The 21,556-nt window shown below is 49.3% G+C and overlaps 1 protein-coding gene across 3 annotated transcripts in view; it reads right to left on the reverse strand.

The window, feature by feature from the left end:
• Positions 1 to 21,556, reverse strand: part of impact (impact RWD domain protein) — a 100,618-nt gene that overhangs the window by 21,934 nt on the left and 57,128 nt on the right. For all 3 annotated transcript variants that reach the window (XM_070896756.1, XM_070896748.1, XM_070896761.1), the window contains one exon: positions 4,073 to 4,146. In XM_070896756.1, the coding sequence (XP_070752857.1) occupies positions 4,073 to 4,146 (74 nt within the window). The remainder of the gene's footprint in view (positions 1 to 4,072; positions 4,147 to 21,556) is intronic.

Raw genomic sequence — 21,556 nt, forward strand, 5'->3', positions numbered from 1 at the left:
TGACTGGGACGCGTATCGACCGTTCCTTCATCGTCGCTGGGTCAAAACTACCGGAACTCCCTCCCTAGCAGCAGCCTGGGAGCCCCTTCACCACACAACATATCTAAAGCGCCTTGGGACGTTTTACTATGTGAAGGGTGCTATATAAATGCAAGCTGTTGTTGATGTTGTGCAGTGCAAGGGTGAGGTTGGCAGACTTGCCCTTTACACTGAGCTCAGCGAATCGTAGGAAGGGCCTCTACTCATTGGAATTCAGAAGAATGAGAGGTGATCTTATCGAAACGTATAAGATTATGAGGGGGCTCGACAAGGTGGATGCAGAGAGGATGTTTCCACTGATGGGGGAGACTAGAACTAGGGGGCATAATCTCAGAATAAGCGGCCGCCCATTTAAAACTGAGATGAGGAGGAATTTCTTCTCTCAGAGGGTTGTAAATCTGTGGAATTCGCTGCCTCAGAGAGCTGTGGAAGCTGGGTCATTGAATATACAGTTTTTTGAGCGATGGGGGAATAAGGAGTTATGGGGAGCGGGTAGGGAAGTGGAGTCCATGATCGGATCAGCCATGATCGTATTAAATGGCGGAGCAGGCTCGAGGGGCCATATGGCCTACTCCTGCTCCTATTTCTTATGTTCTTATGTAACTCCGCACACGCTCACAGCTCCAGTCACGGGCACCTCACTTCCAATTCTGTGTCAACATTTTGTTCTACCATTAAAAAGATTGGAAATAAGTTTGTAAAGTCCTTCTGAAGGTATAGAGGCACTTTTATAGAGTGTTAATACGGTAAAAGGTTTACCATCAGGTCAGAGCCCAAACCACTTCATACCGATGCAGAATCTCGAGTTTAAGTCCAGTGTCAAGGTTTAAATGGTCTCTGAAGTGAAGCAGAGTTAGACTGCCGCCTTGAGGGAGTTTCGTCCAGCTTGGCTCAGTGCCAGCTGAGGCTCAGTGGGTAACAGGTTCGCCTCGGAGTCAGAGAGGTCAGGGTTCAAGTCCCACTCCAGAGAGCACAAAAATCCAGGCTGACACTCCAGTACAGTACTGAGGGAGTGCCGCACTGAGGGAGCGCCGCACTGTCGGAGGGGCAGTCCTGAGGGAGCGCCGCACTGTCGGAGGGGCAGTACTGAGTGAGTGCCGCACTGTCGGAGGGGCAGTCTTGAGGGAGTGCCGCACTGTCGGAGGGGCAGTCCTGAGGGAGTGCCGCACTGTCGGAGGGGCAGTCCTGAGGGAGCGCCGCACTGTCGGAGGGGCAGTCCTGAGGGAGCGCCGCACTGTCAGAGGGGCAGTCCTGAGGGAGTGCCGCACTGTCGGAGGGGCAGTCCTGAGGGAGCGCCGCACTGTCGGAGGGGCAGTGCTGAGGGAGCGCCGCACTGTTGGAGGGGCAGTACTGAGGGAGTGCCGCACTGTCGGAGGGGCAGTCCTGAGGGAGCGCCGTCTCAAGGGGACATGAAAGATCCCAGGGCCCTATTTTGACGAGCAGGGGCTGTTCACTCTGGTGCCCTGGCTAATTAAAGCAATAGCGGAGCTCTCCCCCGGTGCCCAGGAAATCAATATTGTTAACCAGAGGACACAGATTTATGGTCATTGGCAAAAGATCCAGAGGGGAGAGGAGGAGAATCTTTTTTACGCAGCGAGTTGTAAAGATCAAGAACACGCCGCCCGAAAGGTCGGCGGAAGCAAATTCAATAATAACTTTCAAACGGAAATTCGATAGACAGGCAACTCTCGATTATCCGGATCCCTCGAGTATTGGGCTATGCCGGGTAAACGATTTCTCCGTTAGAGCGATTGACATTATAACGTTAAAACCCGATGCCTTCCCCGGCCGGAATTTTAAATCCCGTTACAATGGTTTCCCATTGGATCCGTGTGCGGATAATTGAGAGTTGCCTGTATATGGAGAAAGATCAGGGGAGTGGGACTAAATGGATCGCCGGCATGGGCACGATAGGCCGAATGTTGCATGATTAACTGGAATTAATCTTTGTAATGTGATCTTCTCAGTTCAGTTTCTTTTTTTAAATTCATTCCTGGGATGTGGGCGTCGCTGGCAAGGCCGGCATTTATTGCCCATCCCTAATCGCCCCTTGAGAAGGTGGTGGTGAGCCGTCGCCTTGAATACAACGGAGTGTCTTGCTCGGACATTTCGGAGGGCAGTTAAGAGTCAACCACATCGCTGTGGGTCTGGAGTCACATACAGGCTAGACCGGGTAAGGATGGCAGATTTCCTTCCCTAAAGCACATTAGTGAACCAGTTGGGTTTTTATGACAATCCCGTAGTTTCATGGTCACCATCACTGATACTAGCTTTTTATTCAAAATTTATTTATGAAATAGGAGCAGGAGTCGGCCATTCGGCCCCTCGAGCCTGCCCCGCCATTCAATGAGATCACGGCTGACTCAAAAATCTGCAAAAGGACATAGATAGGTTAAGTGAGTGGGCAAAAATTTGGCAGATGGAGTATAATGTTGGAAAGTGTGAGGTCATGCACTTTGGCAGAAAAAAAATCAAAGACAAGTTATTATTTAAATGGCGAAAGATTGCAAAGTGCCGCAGTACAGCGGGACCTGGGGGTACTTGTGCATCAAACACAAAAGGTTAGTATGCAGGTACAGCAAGTGATCAGGAAGGCCAATGGTATCTTGGCCTTTATTGCAAAGGGGATGGAGTATAAAAGCAGAGAAGTCTTGCTACAGTTATACAGGGTATTGGTGAGGCCACACCTGGAATACTGCGTGCAGTTTTAGTTTCCATATTTACGAAAGGATATACTTGCTTTGGAGGCAGTTCAGAGAAGGTCCACTAGGTTGATTCCGGAGATGAGGGGTTTGACATGAGGAAAGATTGAGTAGGTTGGGCCTCTACTCATTGGAATTCAGAAGAATGAGAGGTGATCTTATCGAAACGTATAAGATTATGAGGGGGCTTGATAAGGTGGATGCAGAGAGGATGTTTCCACTGATGGGGGAGACTAGAACTAGGGGGCATAATCTTAGAATAAGGGGCCGCCCATTTAAAACTGAGATAAGGAGAAATTTCTTCAGAGGGTTGTAAATCTGTGGAATTCGCTGCCCCAGAGAGCTGTGGAAGCTGGGTCATTGAATAAATTTAAGACAGAAATTGAGAGTTTCTTAAGTGATAAGGGAATAATGGGGAGCGGGTAGGAAAGTGGAGCTGAGTCCATGATCGGATCAGTCCATGATCTTATTAAATGGTGGAGCAGGCTTGAGGGGCCGGATGGCCTACTCCTGCTGCCCCTGGGCCCTCGCCTCTCCTGGGCCCCGATCACATCACTCTGCAAGTACATGTCGAAGCTGGCCCCATAACTGTAAATGACTTCACCAAATGGTAACATGTAGATGAGGAAGAGGGCCAAGGATAGATCCAGTGACTTCAGAGGTAACAGTGCGGGATTGGGAAGAGATGCCATTGCTGGAAATATTGCTGGGTGTTGACTTATGAGGAAAGGTTGAGTCGGTTGGGCCTCTACTCATTGGAATTCAGAAGAATGAGAGGTGATCTTATCGAAACGTATAAGATTATGAGGGGGCTTGACAAGGTGGATGCAGAGAGGATGTTTCCACTGATGAGGGAGACTAGAACTAGGGGGCATGTTCTTAGAATAAGGGGCCGCCCATTTAAAACTGAGATGAGGAGAAATTTCTTCTCTCAGAGCGTTGTAAATCTGTGGAATTCGCTGCCTCAGAGAGCTGTGGAGGCTGGGTCATTGAATAAATTAAAGACAGAAATACACAGTTTCTTAACCGATAAGGGAGTGAAGGGTTATGGGGAGCGGGCAGGGAAGTGGAGCTGAGTCCATGATCGGATCAGCCACGATCGTATTGAATGGCGGAGCAGGCTCGAGGGGCCGTATGACCGATTCCTGCTCCTATTTCTTATGTTTTTCTACTTCAACTCCACTTGCCTGCACTATCTCCATATCCCTTGATTCCCTTCATATCCAATTAATCCATGTAATTGAATTTAAGTTCCCCAGCTGCAGTATTTAGGCCATTATTTAATTATTATACGATTCTAAGTTTATTAAAACAATCGGTCTTTGCTCTACCTGTAAGCATAGATGTTGTGTGTAGCGTTGGCAATCTTTTTGTTCTCGTACAATTTCTGAAGAAGCAGTTTCACCTACAGAGAGGCGGAAGCAAAAACAGACAGACGTCTAAACCTTCGATTTTCACAAGTTACGGCGAGTTACACAAATCATCAAATTACAGAAATAATATGCAACCAAAGGAAAATAGGGGATATAGTCCCGTTACCAAACTGTTTTGATAGGGGCTTTGTCAGCCGTAGCTCAGTGGCCAGCATCCTCGCCTCGAGGTTGTGGGTTCAAGTCCCACTCCAGAGACTTGAGCGCATAAATCTAGGCTGACACTCCCAATGCAGTACTGAGGGAGTGCCGCACTGTCGGAGGAGCAGTTCTGAGGGAGCGCTGCACTGTCGGAGGGGCAGTACTGAGGGAGCACCGCACTGTCGGAGGAGCAGTTCTGAGGGAGCGCTGCACTGTCGGAGGGGCAGTACTGAGGGAGCGCCGCACTGTCGGAAGGTCAGTACTGAGGGAGTGCTGCACTGTCGGAGGGACAGTACTGAGGGAGTGCCGCACTGTCGGAGGGACAGTACTGAGGGAGTGCTGCACTGTCGGAGGGACAGTACTGAGGGAACACTGCACTGTTGGAAGGTCAGTACTGAGGGAGCTCCGCTGCACTGTCAGAGAGGCAGTACTGAAGGAACGCCACACTGTCGGAGGGGCAGTACTGAGGGAGCGCCGCACTGTCGGAGGGGCAGTACTGAGGGAGCGCCACACTGTTGGAAGGTCAGTACTGAGGGAGTGCCGCACTGTCGGAGGGGCAGTACTGAGGGAGCGCCGCACTGTCGGAGGGGCAGTACTGAGGGAGCGCCGCACTGTCGGAGGGGCAGTACTGAGGGAGCGCCGCACTGTCGGAGGGGCAGCACTGAGGGAGTGCCGCACTGTCGGAGGGGCAGCACTGAGGGAGCGCCGCACTGTCGGAGATGCCGTCTTTTGGATGAGACGCTAAACCGAGGCGCCGTCTGCTCTCTCAGGTAGATGTAAAAGATCCCATTGGCACTATTTTGAAGAAGAGCAGGGGAGTTATACCCGGAGTCCTGGGGCCAATATTTATCCCTCAATCAACATCACTAAAACAGATTATCTGCTCATTATCACATTGCTGTTTGTGGGAGCTTGCTGTGCGCAAATTGGCTGCCGCGTTTCCCACATTACAACAGTGACTACTGAGAGAACAAACTGGGCCTCACTCTTATGCTCTTCTCGAGTGGGGCTTAAACCCACAACCTCTTGTCTCAGAGGCGAGATTGTTGCCCACTGAGCCACTCCTCCCCTCCACCCGATCACAAACCTTCCAACTCCCTTTTCCCTGGCTCTGCACTTGCTTACAAACTGTTACATCTCCAACTTTTTCCTGTTCTGATGAAAGTTTGTTGACCTGAAACGTTAATTCTTTCTCTCTCCACAGATGCTGCCTGACCCGCTGAGCGTTTCCAGCACCAAGTCCCACTCACCCATCACCCCCTGTGCTCACTGACCTTCAGCTCCTAAAATTCTTATCCTCGTTTTCAAATCCTTCCATAGCCTCGCCCTCTCCCTATTCTATCACCTCCTCCAGCCGTCCCCCCCCCCCCACCGAGATCTCTGCACTCCGCTAATTCTGGCCTCTTGTGCATCCCCGATTTCCATCGCCCAACCATCGGTGGCCGTGCCTTCAGCTGCCTGGGCCCCAAGCTCTGGAACTCCCTCCCTAAACCTCTCCGACTCTCTATCAATGTCAGTGTTCGTGCTCAGGCCAATATCCCCAGCATCGAAGCACTGACCACACTCAACCAGCTCCATTGGGCCGGACTACATCGTCTGCATACCAGGCACGAGACTCCCAAAGCAAGCGCTCTACTCGGAACTCCTACACGGCAAGCGAGCCCCAGGTGGGCAGAGGAAACGTTACAAGGACACCCTCAAAGCCTCCCTGATCAAGTGCAACATCCCCACTGACACCTGGGAGTCCCTGGGCCAAAGACCGCCCTAAGTGGAGGAAGTGCATCCAGGAGGGCACTGAGCACCTCGAGTCTCGTCGCCGAGAGCATGCAGAAAGCAAGCGCAGGCAGCGGAAGGAGCGTGCGTCAAGCCAGACTCCCCACCCACCCTTTCCCTCAACCACTGTCTGTCCCACCTGTGACAGAGACTGTAATTCCCGTATTGGACTGTTCAGTCACCTGAGAACTCACTTTTCGAGTGGAAGCAAGTCTTCCTCGATTCCGAGGGACTGCCTATGATGATGATTCTGTTTTACTTCAAAAGTACGTAATTGGCTGTAAAGCGCTGTGGGAAGTCCTGAGGTTTTGAAAGGTGCTGTCTTATTTTCCATTTTAATAACCGTAAACCTTTCGATAATAACTGGTATTACTGAGGTTTATTATTACATTTTACGGTAACATTTTTAAAAACAAAATTATACAGAAGATGAGACTGTTCAACATTTCTTCGAATAATTGGATTAAACCACCATCAACAACTTGCATTTATATAGCACCTTTAACGTAGTAAAATGTCCCAAGGCGCTTCACAGGAGCGATTATCAAACAAATTTTGCAACTGTGCCACACAAGGAGATATTAGGACAGGTGACCAAAAGCTGGGTCAAAGATCTAAGGAGGAGAGAGAGGAGGAGAGGTTTAGAGAGGGAGTTCCAGAGCTTAGGGCTCAGGCAGCTGAAGGCACGGCCACCGATGGTGGAGCGATGGAAATCGGGGAGGGTGGTGGGGCTGGAGGAGGTTACAGAGATAGGGAGGGGTGTAGGGGCTGGAGAAGGTTACAGAGATAGGGAGGGGTGTAGGGGCTGGAGAAGGTTACAGAGATAGGGAGAGGTGTAGGGGCTGGAGGAGATTACGGAGATAGGGAGGGGTGTAGGGGCTGGAGGAGATTACGGAGATAGGGAGGGGGCGAGGCCACGGAGGGATTTGAAAACAAGGATGAGAATTTTAAAATCGAGGCGTTGCTTAACCGGGAGCCAATGTAGGTCAGCGAGCACAGGTGGGTGATGGGTGAGTGGGACTTGGTGCGAGTTAGGACACGGGGCAGCTGAGTTTTGGATCACCTCTAGTTTAGAGAGGGTAGAACATGGGAGGCCAACCAGGAGTGCATTGGAATAGTCAAGTCTAGATTATAAGATTATTGCTTTGGGAGTCTTGTGTCGGGCATGCGGACAATGTGGCCCGCCCAGCAGAGCTGGTCGAGTGTGGTCAGTGCTTCGATGCTGGGGATGTTGGCCTGATCGTGAACACTGATGTTGGTGCGTCTGTCCTCCCAGGGGATTTTCAGGATCTTGCGGAGACATCGGTGGTGGTATTTCTCCAGCAATTTGAGGCATCTACTGTACATGGTCCATGTCTCTGAGCCATACAGGAGGGCGGGTATCACTACAGCCCTGTAGACCATGAGCTTGGTGCCAGATTTGAGGTCCTGGTCTTCGAACACTCTACTCGGAACTCTTACATGGCAAACGAGCCCAGGTGGGCAGAGGAAACGTTTCAAGGACAACCCCTCAAAGCCTCCCTGATAAAGTGCAACATCCCCACCGACACCTGGGAGTCCCTGGCCAAAGACCGCCCTAAGTGGAGGAAGTGCATCCGGGAGGGCGCTGAGTACCTCGAGTCTCGTCGCCGAGAGCATGCAGAAATCAAGCGCAGGCAGCGGAAGGAGCGTGCGGCAAACCAGTCCCACCCTCCCTTTCCCTCAACCACTGTCTGTCCCACCTGTGGCAGAGACTGTAATTCCCGTATTGGACTGTTCAGTCACCTGAGATATCACTTTGAGTGGAAGCAAGTCTTCCTCGATTCCGAGGGACTGCCTATGATGATGATGATAAGACTATTGAATATAAACCTATTAACTTCTATACAGACATACATTACTTTGGTGGATTATCAGTCAAAAAAGCTAATGGAATGTGAGCCTTTCTAACTAAAGTGTTAGAATATAGAGGGGAGTAGGTTTTGCTACAGCTCTACAAGTCTCTACATCAGCAGGCCAGGGCTATTAGAGGGAGCAGCGCGTGCTGCTGCAAGAGGGCGACGGCTGACTGCAGTGCGGGCAGGTACAGCAGGAGCGGCGAGGTCGGGGCGAAGGAGCGGCGAGAGATTGTAGAGGGACGTGACCGGGGCCCAGGAGAGGCGAGAGTTCGGGGCCCAGGAGAGGCGAGGGCCCAGGGGCAGCACGGGCCCAGCCCACACTGCAATATGTGTGCGCACTGGGTCCGTGCAGCAGAGCAGGTCTCCAGTCGTCCTGGTTAACCCTCGCCACTGGACCAAGACCTAGCTCTGTCGGGGCCATGTGGTGGCTGATGCACACGTTAAAAGAATCCACGCACAGACATCTTCCACCCTTCAGGATGTAGTTCGGGATCTGGAATATTAGGTCCTTCATTGAAACACCTGTGAACTCATCCCTTTTTTGGTGTGGAAGCAAGTCATCCTCGATACGAGGGACTGCCTATGGTGACAAGGCCCAGGTTAGACCACATCGGGAGAACTGAGGTTCTGGGCACCGAACCTTCGAAAGGATATATTGGCTTGGAAGGAGTGCAGCGCAATCATAGAACGGTTACAGCACAGGAGGCCACTCGGCCCATCGAGCCCGTGCTGGCTCTCTGCAAGAGCACAGCAGCTAGTCCCACTCCCCCGCCCTTTCCCCGTAGCCCTGCATATTTTTATCCTTCAGGTACTTATCCAACTCCCTTTTGAAAGCCGCGATTGAATCTGCCTCCATCACCCACCCTCTCAGGCAGCGCGTTCCAGATCGTGTAGAACTCGCTCCCACACAAAGCAGCAGATGCTGGGGCTCAGTTAAACATTGTAAATCTGACGTCGATAGATTGCCCGCCAGGGGTGTGAAGGGATATGGAGCCAAGGTGGGTGGGTGGAGTTAGGTCACAGATCAGCCGCGATCTCATTGGATGGTGGAACAGGCTTGAGGGGCTGAATGGCCTCCTCCTGTTCCTGTGTTTCTGTAATTACATCAGAACTTGTGTGCAGTTTTGGTCTTCTTACCTAAGGAAGGATATACTTACCACAGAAGGAGTGCAGAGAAGGTTCACCAGACTGATTCTTGGGATGGCAGGACTGTTGTATGAGGAGAGATTGGGTCGACTAGGCCTGTATTCACTCGAGTTTAGAAGAATGAGAGGGGATCTCATTGAAACGTATAAAATTCTGACGGGGTTGGACAGACTGGATGCAGGGAGGATGTTTCCCCCGGGCTGGGAAGTCTAGAACAAGGGGTCACAGTCTCAGGATATGGGTTAGGAAATTTAGGACCGAGATGAGGAGAAAAGTTTTCACTCAGAGGGTGGTGAACCTGTGGAATTCTCTACCACAGAAGGCTGTGGAGGCCAAGTCACTGAATATATTTAAGAAGGAGATAGATAGATTGCTAGAAACAAAAGACATAAAGGGATATGGGGAGAAAGCGGCAATATGGTGTTGTGATAGAGGATCAGCCATGATCATAATGAATGGTGGTGCAGGCTCGAAGGGCCGAATGGCCTACTACTGCTCCTATTTTCTATGTTTCTATGTTTCTAACTATTAACGCCCCTGATTGTGAATGTCATGCACATCAACCCTATGGTATGTAGGGGCCGTTAATGTCTACAATGATAGCTGCTGCTAGCTTTACAATGATTCCCAGGTAACCGTTGTGTCTACTTCAACACTAGTATATAGTACTAGGCGGTCCCTCGTATCGAGGATGACTTGCTTCCACGCCAAAAAGGGATGAGTTCACAGGTGTTTCAATGAAGGACCTGATATTCCAGATCCTGAACTACATGTTGAAGGGTGGAAGATGCCTGTGGGTGGATTTTTTTAACGTGGGGTGACCGTTGCACACCAGCCACCACACGGGCTTGACAGAGCGAGGTCTTGGTCCAGTGGCAAGGGTTAACCAGGACGACTGGAGACCAGCTCTGCTACATGGACCTAGTGCGCACACATATCGCACAGTGTGGGCTGGGCCCGTGCTGCCCCTGGGCCCTCGCCTCTCCTGGGCCCCGATCATAAATGGAGCAGTCAGTAACAGGACATCAATTAGTCTCCTCTTATCTCGGAGACATCAAATATCGACATTATTTAACATTAGCACGAGCAGTGCACTAACCTGAACTCAAAGATCACCTATGATTTTTGCGTCTCAGCAGTACTGACCATTTTACCGACGCAAAATTTGAATCTTATTGGGAGAGCATATGAAGTCAATCTCAAAGATGGTTATTGCAGCCTCTTTTCACCGGGTTATGTTCCAATATGTCAAATTAAGCAGAGAATAACAGATACAATGGAGTAATTACAATGCAATAATATCATTATGGAGCTCAAAGCACATCATAAAATGCCTTCTGAATCCGGAGATGAAATTACTCCGAGGAATGCATTTGTTTTTTTTATTTGCTGCAAGTTTCTCAAAGAAATAATCTGGAGTTCATTGTCGAGAAATAGCATAATGATCAGATAGAATGCTTAAACCGGCTGGTTAGCACGATTCACTTTGTTGCTAATGAGAATTAGGAGCAGGAGTAGGCCATTCGGCCCCTCGGCTGATCTTCGACCTCAACTCCACTTTCCCGCCCAATCCCCATATCCCTTGATCTATCGATCTGTGACTTGCTTATACTCAATGACTGAGCCTCCACTGCCCTCTGGAGCAGAGAATTCCAAAGATTCACCACCCCTCTGAGTGAAGAAATTCCTCCTCATCTCAGTCCTAAATGGCCAACCACTTATTCTGTGACCCCCATCATCCTCCCTGCATCTACTCTGTCAAGCCCTGTAAGAATGTTGTATGTATCAATGAGATCACCTCTCATTCTTCTAAACTCTAGAGAATGTCGGTCTAGTCTACTCAGTCTCTCCTCATAGGACAATCCCCCCATCCCAGGAATCAGTCTGATGAACCTTAGTTGCATGCATATGGCAAGTATATCCTTCCTTAGGTAAGGAGACCACGGGCCCGAAATTCACCGCCCCCGAAGTGACGGTTACCGTGGGGTTTGGGCGGTCGATGGGCCGCCGCGATCGGGGACTTTTCCCTCCCCAAGCCGTATCCAGCTCCGGGGGTGGGGATTTGAGCGGTGTTCACTTCCGCCGGAAATGGCGCGGTGAAGCCGCAGTAAAGGAAGGTTTCCAGCGGTGAGCTCTGCCGCGTGCGGGTCGCTGGAAAGGGACTACCACAGCGACATTCACCGAGGGACAGGTAGGACTTTCCCGGTGGCGCCCCCGCGAGGTTTTCGATGCGGTGCTCGCACGCGACACCGCTGGGGCCCTTTGGTAGGTAAATAGTTTTATTAATTATTCTTGTTTTTATTTCATTTTCCAGCATGCATCCACAGTATTTATCTTTTGATGTAGTTTTATGAATTGTTTTGGTTCCATTAAACCTGCTGAGTGCTGCCCATATACAACTTTCAGGTCAGACTCTTTAGTGGAGGCCTGTGACCTCCAAGTTCCCTTTGATCCTCTACACTTCTCAGTGTCCTACCATTTGAGGAGAGACTGGATCAACTGGGCTTTTATACATTGGCATTTAGAAGGATGAGAGGGGATCTCAGAAACATATAAGATTCTGACGGGACTGGACAGGTTAGATGCAAGAAGAATGTTCCCGATGTTGGGGGAGGTCCAGGACCAGGGGACACAGTCTTAGGATAAGGGGTAGGCCATTTAGGACTGAGACGAGGAGAAACTGCTTCACTCAGAGAATGGAATTCCCTGCCGCAGAGAGTTATTGATGCCAGTTCATTGGATATATTCAAGAGAGAGTTAGATATGGCCCTTACGGCTAAAGTGATCAAAGGGTATGGAGAGAAAGCAGGAAAGGGGTACTGAGGTGAATGATCAGCAATGATCTTATTGAATGGCGGTGCAGGCTCGAAGGGCCGAATGGCCTACTCCTGCCCCTATTTTCTATGTTGCTATTTAATGTGTATTCCCTTGCCTTGTTCGACCTCCCCAAATGCATTACATCACATTTATCCGGATTGAATTCCATTTGCCACTGTTCTACCCACCTGACCAGTACACTGATATCTTCCTGCAGTCCGCAGCTTTCTTCCTCATTATCAATCACACAGCCGATTTTAATGCCACCTGCAAACTTCTTAATCATACCCGCAACATTCAAGTCCAAGTCGTTGATATATACCACAAAAAGCAAGGGATCCAGCACTGAGCCCGCGGAACCCCACTGGAAACATCCTTCCAGTCACAAAAACACCCATCAACCATTACCCTTTGCTTCCTGTCTCCGAGACAATTTTGGATCCAACTTGCCACTTTGCCCTGGATCTCATGAGCTTTTACTTTCGTGTCCAGTCTGCCATGTGGGACCTTATCAAAAGCTTTGCTAAAATCCACATACACTGCATCATACACACTGCCCTCATCGACCCTCCTGGTTACCTCCTCGAAAAATTCAATCAAGTTAGTCAGACATGACCTTTATTATTTTTTTCTAAGTGCCCTGTTACCACGTCCTTAATAATAAGATCCCAGCATTTTTCCTAAGACTGATGTCAAGGTGACTGGTCTGTAGTTCCCCGTTTTCTCTCCATAAACTTGAGCTCATCCAAAACTCTGCTGCCCGTTTCCTAGCTCGCATCGAGTCCTGTTCTCGCAAATGGCAGCCAACATTATACATTAAGGACCTGGAGTGCAATATAATCATTGATTGCAACATTTATTGCCCATCCATAGTTGCCCTGAGATGATGGAGGTGGACCACCATCGTGAACTGCTGCAGAAGTTGCCCTGATGGTTCTCAAACAATGGTATCTGATTCAGACGTCCAGGACTCCGACACAGCAACGATGAACGTAAGTCAGGGGGGTGTTGAACTTGGAAGGAGAGCTGCAAGCTATGGCATTAACCAGATATTGTTGCTCTTGTCCTTGTGCACCAACCGTGGCTCAGTGGGCAGCACACTCGCCTTGGAGTCAGAAGGTTGAGAGTTCAAGTTCCACTCCAGGGACTTGAGCACAAAAATCCAGGCTGACACTCCCAGTGCAGTACTGAGGGAGCGCAGCACTGTCGGAGGGGCAGTACTGAGGGAGCGTAGCGCTGTCGGAGGGGCAGTACTGAGGGAGCGTTGCACTGTCGGAGGGGCAGTGCTGAGGGAGCACCGCGCCGTCGGAGGGGCAGTGCTGAGGGAATGCCGCATTGTCGGAAGGACAGCACTGAGGGAGCGCCGCACTGTCGGAGGGGCAGTACTGAGGGAGTGCTGCACTGTCGGAGGGGCAGTACTGAGGGAGCGCCGCACTGTCGGAGGGGCAGTACTGAGGGAGTGCCGCACTGTCGGAGGGGCAGCACTGAGGGAGTGCTGCACTGTCGGAGGGGCAGTACTGAGGGAGCGCTGCACTGTCGGAGGGACAGTAGCGAGGCAGTGCTGCACTGTCGGAGAGGCAGTAGCGAGGCAGTGCTGTACTGTCGGAGGGGCAGTACCAAGGGAGCACCGCACTGTCGGAGGGGCAGTACTGAGGGAGCGCCACACTGTCGGAAGGGCAGTAGTGAAGCAGCGCTGCACTGTCGGAGGGGCCGTCTTTCGGATGAGACGTTAAACCGAGGCCCTGTCTGCTCTCTCAGGTGGATGCAAAAGATCCCGTGGCACTATTTTGAAGAAGAGCAGGGGAGCTCGCCCCAGTGTCCTGGGGCCAATATTTATCTCAACCAACATCACTAAAACAGATTATCTGGGTCATTATCACATTGCTGTTTGTGGGAGCTCGCTGTGCGCAAATTAGCTGCTAAGTTTCCCACATTACAACAGTGACTACACTCCAAAAGTATTTCATTGGCTGTAAAGCACTTTGATACGTCGGGTGGTCGTGAAAGGCGCTATATAAATGCAAGTCTTTATTGCTGGTGGAGCTCACGAGGAAGCTGCTGTTGGACAAACGTTGAAGTGATGGAGGTGCAAGGTGGGAATGGTAGAACTCAAACATGGGGTTAATAAGTCTGAGGATACAACATCAAGATGCAATAAGTCTTGGGTGGTGCTGGAGTGCTTTCGGGTAATTCAACAGCCGCTTTGATCTTAGTGTGTGAGGTACTGATGAGTGGACCATTGGATCCCATTGTTTGGGCTGTGGTCCATTTGAGCACTGTACAAGGGCTATCGATCAGTCGGAGCAGATGTGGAGATTACGATCCTCACACAAGCCTCGGGCAAGCTTGCATTATTAATTAAGTGGGTTGTCATCGCGTTAGTACAAGATGTCGTAGTGGAGCCACTGCCACTGCAGCACAGTGAGCAAACGACATGAGCGGAAGGGAAACTGGATATCATCTGGGGGAGAAAAAAAAAAAAGAGCTCGAGACAGACATTGGCTCCCATCCGGCAACACCTGGATGTTAAAATTCTCATCCTGGTTTTCAAAGCCATCCACGGCCTCGCTTCATACCCTATATCTGTAATCACCTCCAGCCCCACAACGCCCCCCATCCCCCGAGATCTCTGCGCTCCTCCAATTCTGGCCTCTTGAGCATCCCCGATTTTCATCGCTCCAAGATTGGTGGCCGTGCCTTCAGCTGCCTGGGTCCCAAGCTCGTGAACTCCCTCCATAAACCTCTCCGCCCTCCTTGAAGAGGCCACTTAAAACTGTCGTTGACCAGACAGCAGACACCTTAAATCGCTGGAGAAATACCATCAATGATTCCTAATCTGAGGAAGGACATTCTTGCTATTGAGGAAATGCAGCGAAGGTTCACCAGACTGATTCCCGGGATGGTAGGACTGATATATGAAGAAAGACTGGAGCGACTAGGCTTATATTCACTGGAATTTAGAAGAATGAGAGGGGATCTCATAGAAACATAATAAATTCTGACGGAATTGGACAGGTTAGATGCAGGATTCTGAGGGGGCTTGACAAGATGGATGTAGAGAGGATAAGGGGTCACCCATTTAAGATGGAAATGAGGAGGAATTTCTTCTCTCAGAGGGTTGTGAATCTCTGGAATTCTCTACCCCAGGGAGTTGTGGAGGCTGCAGGTGAGATGGACAGATTTTTGAATAAGGGAGTCAAGGGTTATGGGGTTGGGGCCAAGATCAGATCAGATATGATCTTATTGAATAGCGGCTCAAGGGGCCAAATGGTCTACTCCTGCTTCTATTTCTTATGTCTTATGTTGCTTGGTGCAGAGAATGTTGAGAGGAGATTTGATCGAGGTGTTCAAAATCATTAGGGGTCTGGACAGAGTAGAGAGAGAGAAACTGTTCCATTGGTGGAAGGGTCGAGAACCAGAGGACACAGATTTAAGGTGATTGGCAGAAAAACCAAAGGCCACATGAGGAATAATGTTTTTACGTAGCGAGTGGGTAGGATCTGGAACGCGCTGCCTCAGAGGGTGGTGGAGGCAGACTCAATCGTGGCTTTCAAAAGGGAGTTGGAGAAGTAGCTTAAGGAAAAAAAATGTGCAGGGCTCTGGGGAAAGGGCGGGGGAGTGGGACTGGCTGAGGTGCTCTTGCAGAGAGCCGGCACGGGCTCGACGGGCCGAATGGCCTCCTTCTGTGCTGTTACCATTCTATGAGTCAGATTAGAGTATCACTCCTGTGAACCGACTTGGGATGTTTCACTATGCTAAATGCGCTATATAAATTCAAATTGTTGTCAGGGCTTTCCCTAATCTGTTAGAACACAATGTACGGACCAGCATAATCTAACCTAAAGGTCTATTCACGATACTAAGAAAGTCTCGAGTTGGCCAAGGCCCATTTTCACTTTGGTCAGAAGAATGGAAAAATTGATATTGTTTTTAAATGGCCAGAAACTATTAAATGTTGGAGTTCAGGGAGATTTAGGTGCCCCTCGTACAGGAGACAGAGTGTGTTAGCATGCAGGTACAGCAAGCAAGGAAGGCGGCAAATGGCAGGTTGTCCTTTATTGAAAGGGGGTTGGAATACATAAGAAAATAAGAAATAGGAACAGGAGTCGGCCATATGGCCCCTCGAGCCTGCTCCGCCATTCAATAAGGTCATGGCTGATCCGATCATGGACTCAGCTCCACTTCCCTGCCCGCTCCCAATAACCCCTTATCGTTTAAGAAACTGTCTATTTCTGTCTTAAATTTATTCAATGTCCCAGCCTCCACAGCTCTCTGAGGCAGCAAATTCCACAGATTTACAACCCTCAGAGAAGAAATTTCTTCTCATCTCAGTTTTAAATGGGCGGCCCCTTATTGTAAGATTATGCCCCCAAGTTCTAGTCTCCCCCATCAGTGGAAACATCCTCTCTGCATCCACCTTGTCAAGCCCCCTCATAATCTTATACCTTTCGATAAGATCACCTCTCATTCTTCTGAATTCCAATGAGTAGATGTCCTCATAAGTCAACCCCCTCATCTCCAGAATCAACCTTGTGAACCTTCTCTGAACTGCCTCCAATGCAAGTATATCCTTTTGTAAATATGGAAATCAAAACTGCACGCAGTATTCCAGGTGAGGCCTCACCAATACCCTGTATTGCTGTAGCAAGACTTCACTGCTTTTATACTCCATCCCCTTTGCAATAAAGGCCAAGATACCATTGGCCTTCCTGATCACTTGCTGTACCTGCATACTAACCTTTTGTGTTTCATGCACAAGTACCCCCAGGTCCCGCTGCACTTTGCAATCTTTCTTCATTTAAATAATAACTTGCTCTTTGATTTTTTTCTGCCAAAGTGCATGACCTCATACTTTCCAACATTATAGAAACATAGAAACATAGAAAATAGGTGCAGGAGCAGGCCATTCAGCCCTTCTAGCCTGCACCACCATTCAATGAGTTCATGGCTGAACATGAAACTTCAGTACCCATCTGCCGAATTTTTGCCCACTCACTTAGCCTGTCTATGTCCTTTATAAGAGTAAGGAAGTCTTGCTACAATTGTACAGGGCCTTGGTGAGACCAAACCTGGAGTATGGTACACAGTTTTGGTCTCCTTATCTGAGGAAGGATATACTTACCTTAGAGTGGGGTGCAACGAAGGTTCACCAGACTGATTCCTGGGATGAGAGGGTGGTCCTATGAGGAGAGACTGAGTAGATTGAGGAGATTGGGCCTGTGCTCTCTAGAGTTTAGAAGAATGAGAGGTGATCTCATTGAACATACAAGATTCTGAGGGGGATTAGCAGGGTAGATGCAGGGAGGATGTTTCCTCTGGCTGAGGAGTCCAGAACCAGGGGTCACAGTCTCAGGATAAGGGGTCGCCCATTTAAGACTGAGATGAGGAGAAACCTCTTCACTCAGAGGGTGGTGAATCTTTTGAATTCTCTGCCCCAGAGGGCTGTGGAGGCTCAGTCGTTGAGTATATTCAAGACAGAGATCGATGGATTTTTGAATATTTAGGGAATCGAGGGATATGGGGATCGGGTGGGAAAGTGGAGTTGAGGTCGAAGATTAGCCATGATCTCACTGAATGGCGGGGCAGGCTCGAGGGGCCGTGTGGCCCACTCCTGCTCCTATTTCTTGCATAAGGTGTTCCCAGGACTTGATTATACAAAAGCAAGACTTCCTTTCCATTGACTCACACAGGAGTTGTGATTCTCATTCGTTTTTCTTCCCCAGGTTTTATTCAATCCATGTCGGTTGACACTTTCATCACAGTAACACAGAACCGTACAACACAGAAAGAGGCCATTCGGACCATCGTGTCTCCGCTGGCTCATTGAAGAGCGATCCAATTAGTCATGATATTACGATCATGACAAACTCTGAGGCAACAAAAAATGAGCTATTCGAGAATCAACAATTGATTCCATGTGTACGATTGATAATTACAACATCACATGGCTCACCCTTTCATAACCCCACTCATGACTGTCATTATACTTGCTTTGGAGGCAGTTCAGAGAAGGTTCACTTGGTTGATTCCGGGGATGAGGGGGTTGACTTATGAGGAAAGGTTGAGGAGGTTGGGCCTCTACTCAATGGAATTCAGAAGAATGAGAGGTGATCTTATCGAAAGGTATAAGATTATGAGGGGGGCTTGACAAGGTGGATGCAGAGAGGATGTTTCCACTGATGGGGGAGACTAGAACTAGGGGGCATGATCTTAGAATAAGGGGCCGTCCATTTAAAACTGAGATGAGGAGGAATTTCTTCTGAGGGTTGTAAATCTGTGGAATTCGCTGCCCCGGAGAGTTGTGGAGGCTGGGTCATTGAATATATTTAAGGCAGAGATAGACAGATTTTTGAGCGATAAGGGAGTAAAGGGTTATGGGGAGTGGGCAGGGAAGTGGACCCGAGTCCATGATCAGATCAGCCATGATCATATTAAATGGCGGAGCAGGCTCGAGGGGCCGTATGGCCGACTCCTACTCCTATTTCTTATGTTCTTATGTTCCTATGACTGTCAGTCTGAGTTTCCATACTCATAAATCAACTCAGTAAATTTGGAAATCTCTATTAGATTCCCCCTAAAGCTTCTGAGCCCAACGTCTGATTAGCCGAGAATCTGAGCACAGGGAAAATCCGGACCTGGATTTTGACCATAAATGCGATTGTTATCTTGTGTTCAATTGCGAAAGGTTCTCTCACCTCTGTTGCCTTGGGTGGGACTGTAACATCCTTCAGGGCCACAGGTCCAACTCATTGCTCACTTTAGGAACGCATTGCCTGAAAGGGCGGTGGGAATAGTTCCATTAATAGCTTTCAAAAGGGAATTCGATAAATACTCAAAGGAGCAAAAATAGCAGGGATATGGGGAAAGAGCGGGGGGAGGGGAACTGGCTGGATTGCTTTTCAAAACAATCGGCGCAGACTCGATGGGCCGAATGGCCTCCTTCTGTGCTGTACTTCTGCATGATTCTATGATTTTGAAGTCAGCACTCTGAACTTATATTTTTATATGATGATCATGGCTGATCCGATCATGGACTCAGCTCCACTTCCCTGCCCGCTCCCCATAGCCGCTTATCCCCTTATCAGTTAAGATACTGTCTATCTCTGTCTTAAATATATTCAATATTTAAAACAGAGACTTCCACAGCTCTCTGAGGCAGCGAATTCCACAGATTTATAACCCGAAGAAATTTCTCCTCATCTCAGTTTTAAATGGGCAGCCCCTTATTCTAAGATTATGCCCCCAAGTTCCAGTCTCCCCCATCAGTGGAAACATCCTCTCTGCATCCACCTTGTCAAGCTCTCTCATAATCTTATACGTTTTGATAAGATCACCTCTCATTCTTCTGAATTCCAATGAGTAGAGGCCCAACCTACTAAACCTTTCCTCATAAGTCAACCCCCTCATCTCCGGAATCAATCTAGTGAACCTTCTCTGAACTGCCTCCAAAGCAAGTATATCCTTTCTTAAATATGGAAACCAAAACTGCACGCTGCATTCCAGGTGTGGCCTCACCAATACCCTGTGTTGCTGTAGCAAGACTTTCCTGCTTTTATATTCCATCCCCTTTGCAATAAAGGCCAAGATTCCATTGGCCTTCCTGATCACTTGCTGTACCTGCATACTAACCTTTTGTGTTTCATGCACAAGTACCCCCAGGTCCCGCTGTACTGCAGCACTTTGCAATCTTTCTCCATTTAAACAATAACTTGCTCTTTGATTTTTTTCTGCCAAAGTGCATGACCTCACACTTTCCAACATTATATTCCATCTGCCAAATTTTTGCCCATTCACTTAGCCTGTCTATGTCCTTTTGCAGATTTTGTGTGTCCACCTCACACATTGCTATTCCTCCCATCTTTGTATTGTCAGCAAACTTGGCTACGTTACCTTCGACACTCGGTCCCTTCTTCCAAGTTGTTAATATAGATTGTAAATAGTTGAGGTCCCAGCACTGATCCCTGCGGCACCCTACTGAGTCAGAAGGACGTGGCTTTAAGCCCTACTCCAGAGAAATGAGCTCAAAATCTAGGCTGACATTCCCAGTGCAGTACTGAGGGAGCGCCACACTATCGGAGGGGCAGTACTGAGGGAGCTCCGCACTGTCGGGGGGGCAGTACTGAGGGAATGCCGCACTGTCCGAGGGGCAGTACTGAGGGAGTGCCGCACTGTCCGAGGGGCAGTACTGAGGGAGTGCCGCACTGTCGGAGGGGCAGTACTGAGGGAGTGCCGCACTGTCCGAGGGGCAGTACTGAGGGAGTGCCGCACTGTCCGAGGGGCAGTACTGAGGGAGTGCCGCACTGTCCGAGGGGCAGTACTGAGGGAGTGCCGCACTGTCCGAGGGGCAGTACTGAGGGAGTGCCGCACTGTCCGAGGGGCAGTACTGAGGGAGTGCCGCACTGTCCGAGGGGCAGTACTGAGGGAGTGCCGCACTGTCCGAGGGGCTGTCTTTCGGATGAGACGTTAAACCGAGGCCCCGTCTGCTCTCTCAGGTGGATGTAAAAGATCCCACGGCACTATTTCCAAGAAGAGCAGGGGGAGTTATCCCCGGTGTCCTGGCCAATATTTATCCCACAATCAACATCACTAACACAGAATATCTAGTCATTATCACATTGCTGTTTTTGGGAGCTTGCTGTGCGTAAATTGGTTGCCGCGTTTCCCACATTACAGCACTTCGAGAAGTACTTCGTTGGTTGTAAAGAACCTTGGGACATCCAGTGGTCGCTAAAGGTGCTCTAGAAATGCAAGTTCTTTACTGTTCACAACCTGGGTGTCATATTTGACCCTGAAATGAGCTTTCGACCACAGCATAACTAAGACCGCCTATTTCCATCTCCGTAACATCGCCCGTCTCCGCCCCCTGCCTCAGCTCATCCACTGCTGAAGCCCTCATCCGTGCCTTTGTTACCTCGAGACTTGACTATTCCAACGCACTCCTGGCTAGCCTCCCACATTCTACCCTACGTAAACTAGAAGTGATCCAAAACTCGGCTGCCCATGTCCTAACTCGCACCAAGTCCCGCTCACCCATCACCCCCTGTGCTCGCTGACCTACATTTGCTCCCAGTTAAGCAACGCCTCAATTTCAAAATTCTCATCCTTGTTTTCAAATCCCTCCACAACCTCGCCCCTCCCTATTTCTGTAATCACCTCCAGCCCCATAACTCTCCCCGAGATGTCTGTGCTCCTCTAATTCTGCCCTCTTGAGCATCCTTGATTATAATGCTCGAACATTGGCAGCCGTGCCTTCTGTTGCCTGGGTCCCAAGCTCTGGAACTCCCTCCCTAAACCTCTCCGCCTCTCTACCTTCTTTAAGATGCTCCTTAAAACCTCTCTCCTGCAGTAGTTTCTTCCTATGTGGCTCAGTGCAAAATATTTGGTCTTATAATAGTCCTGTGAAATGCCTTGGGACATTTTACTACGTTAAAGGTGCTATATAAATGCAAGTTGTTGAAGAAAAGTGGGGTTAGTTAATGTAGGTCAAATTAACTTCAAAACAACATGGTATATAAAATCTCCACTTTGGGAGATTTGCTCCAATTGCTGATTACTGCTTATAATAAAACCAAAAAATGCAACATTTACGAATTCATTAGAAAATGGAGAACATGGGAAGTGTTCTCATGAA

Source organism: Pristiophorus japonicus, chromosome 1 (assembly GCF_044704955.1).
Source record: "Pristiophorus japonicus isolate sPriJap1 chromosome 1, sPriJap1.hap1, whole genome shotgun sequence".
Lineage (NCBI taxonomy): Eukaryota > Metazoa > Chordata > Chondrichthyes > Pristiophoridae > Pristiophorus > Pristiophorus japonicus.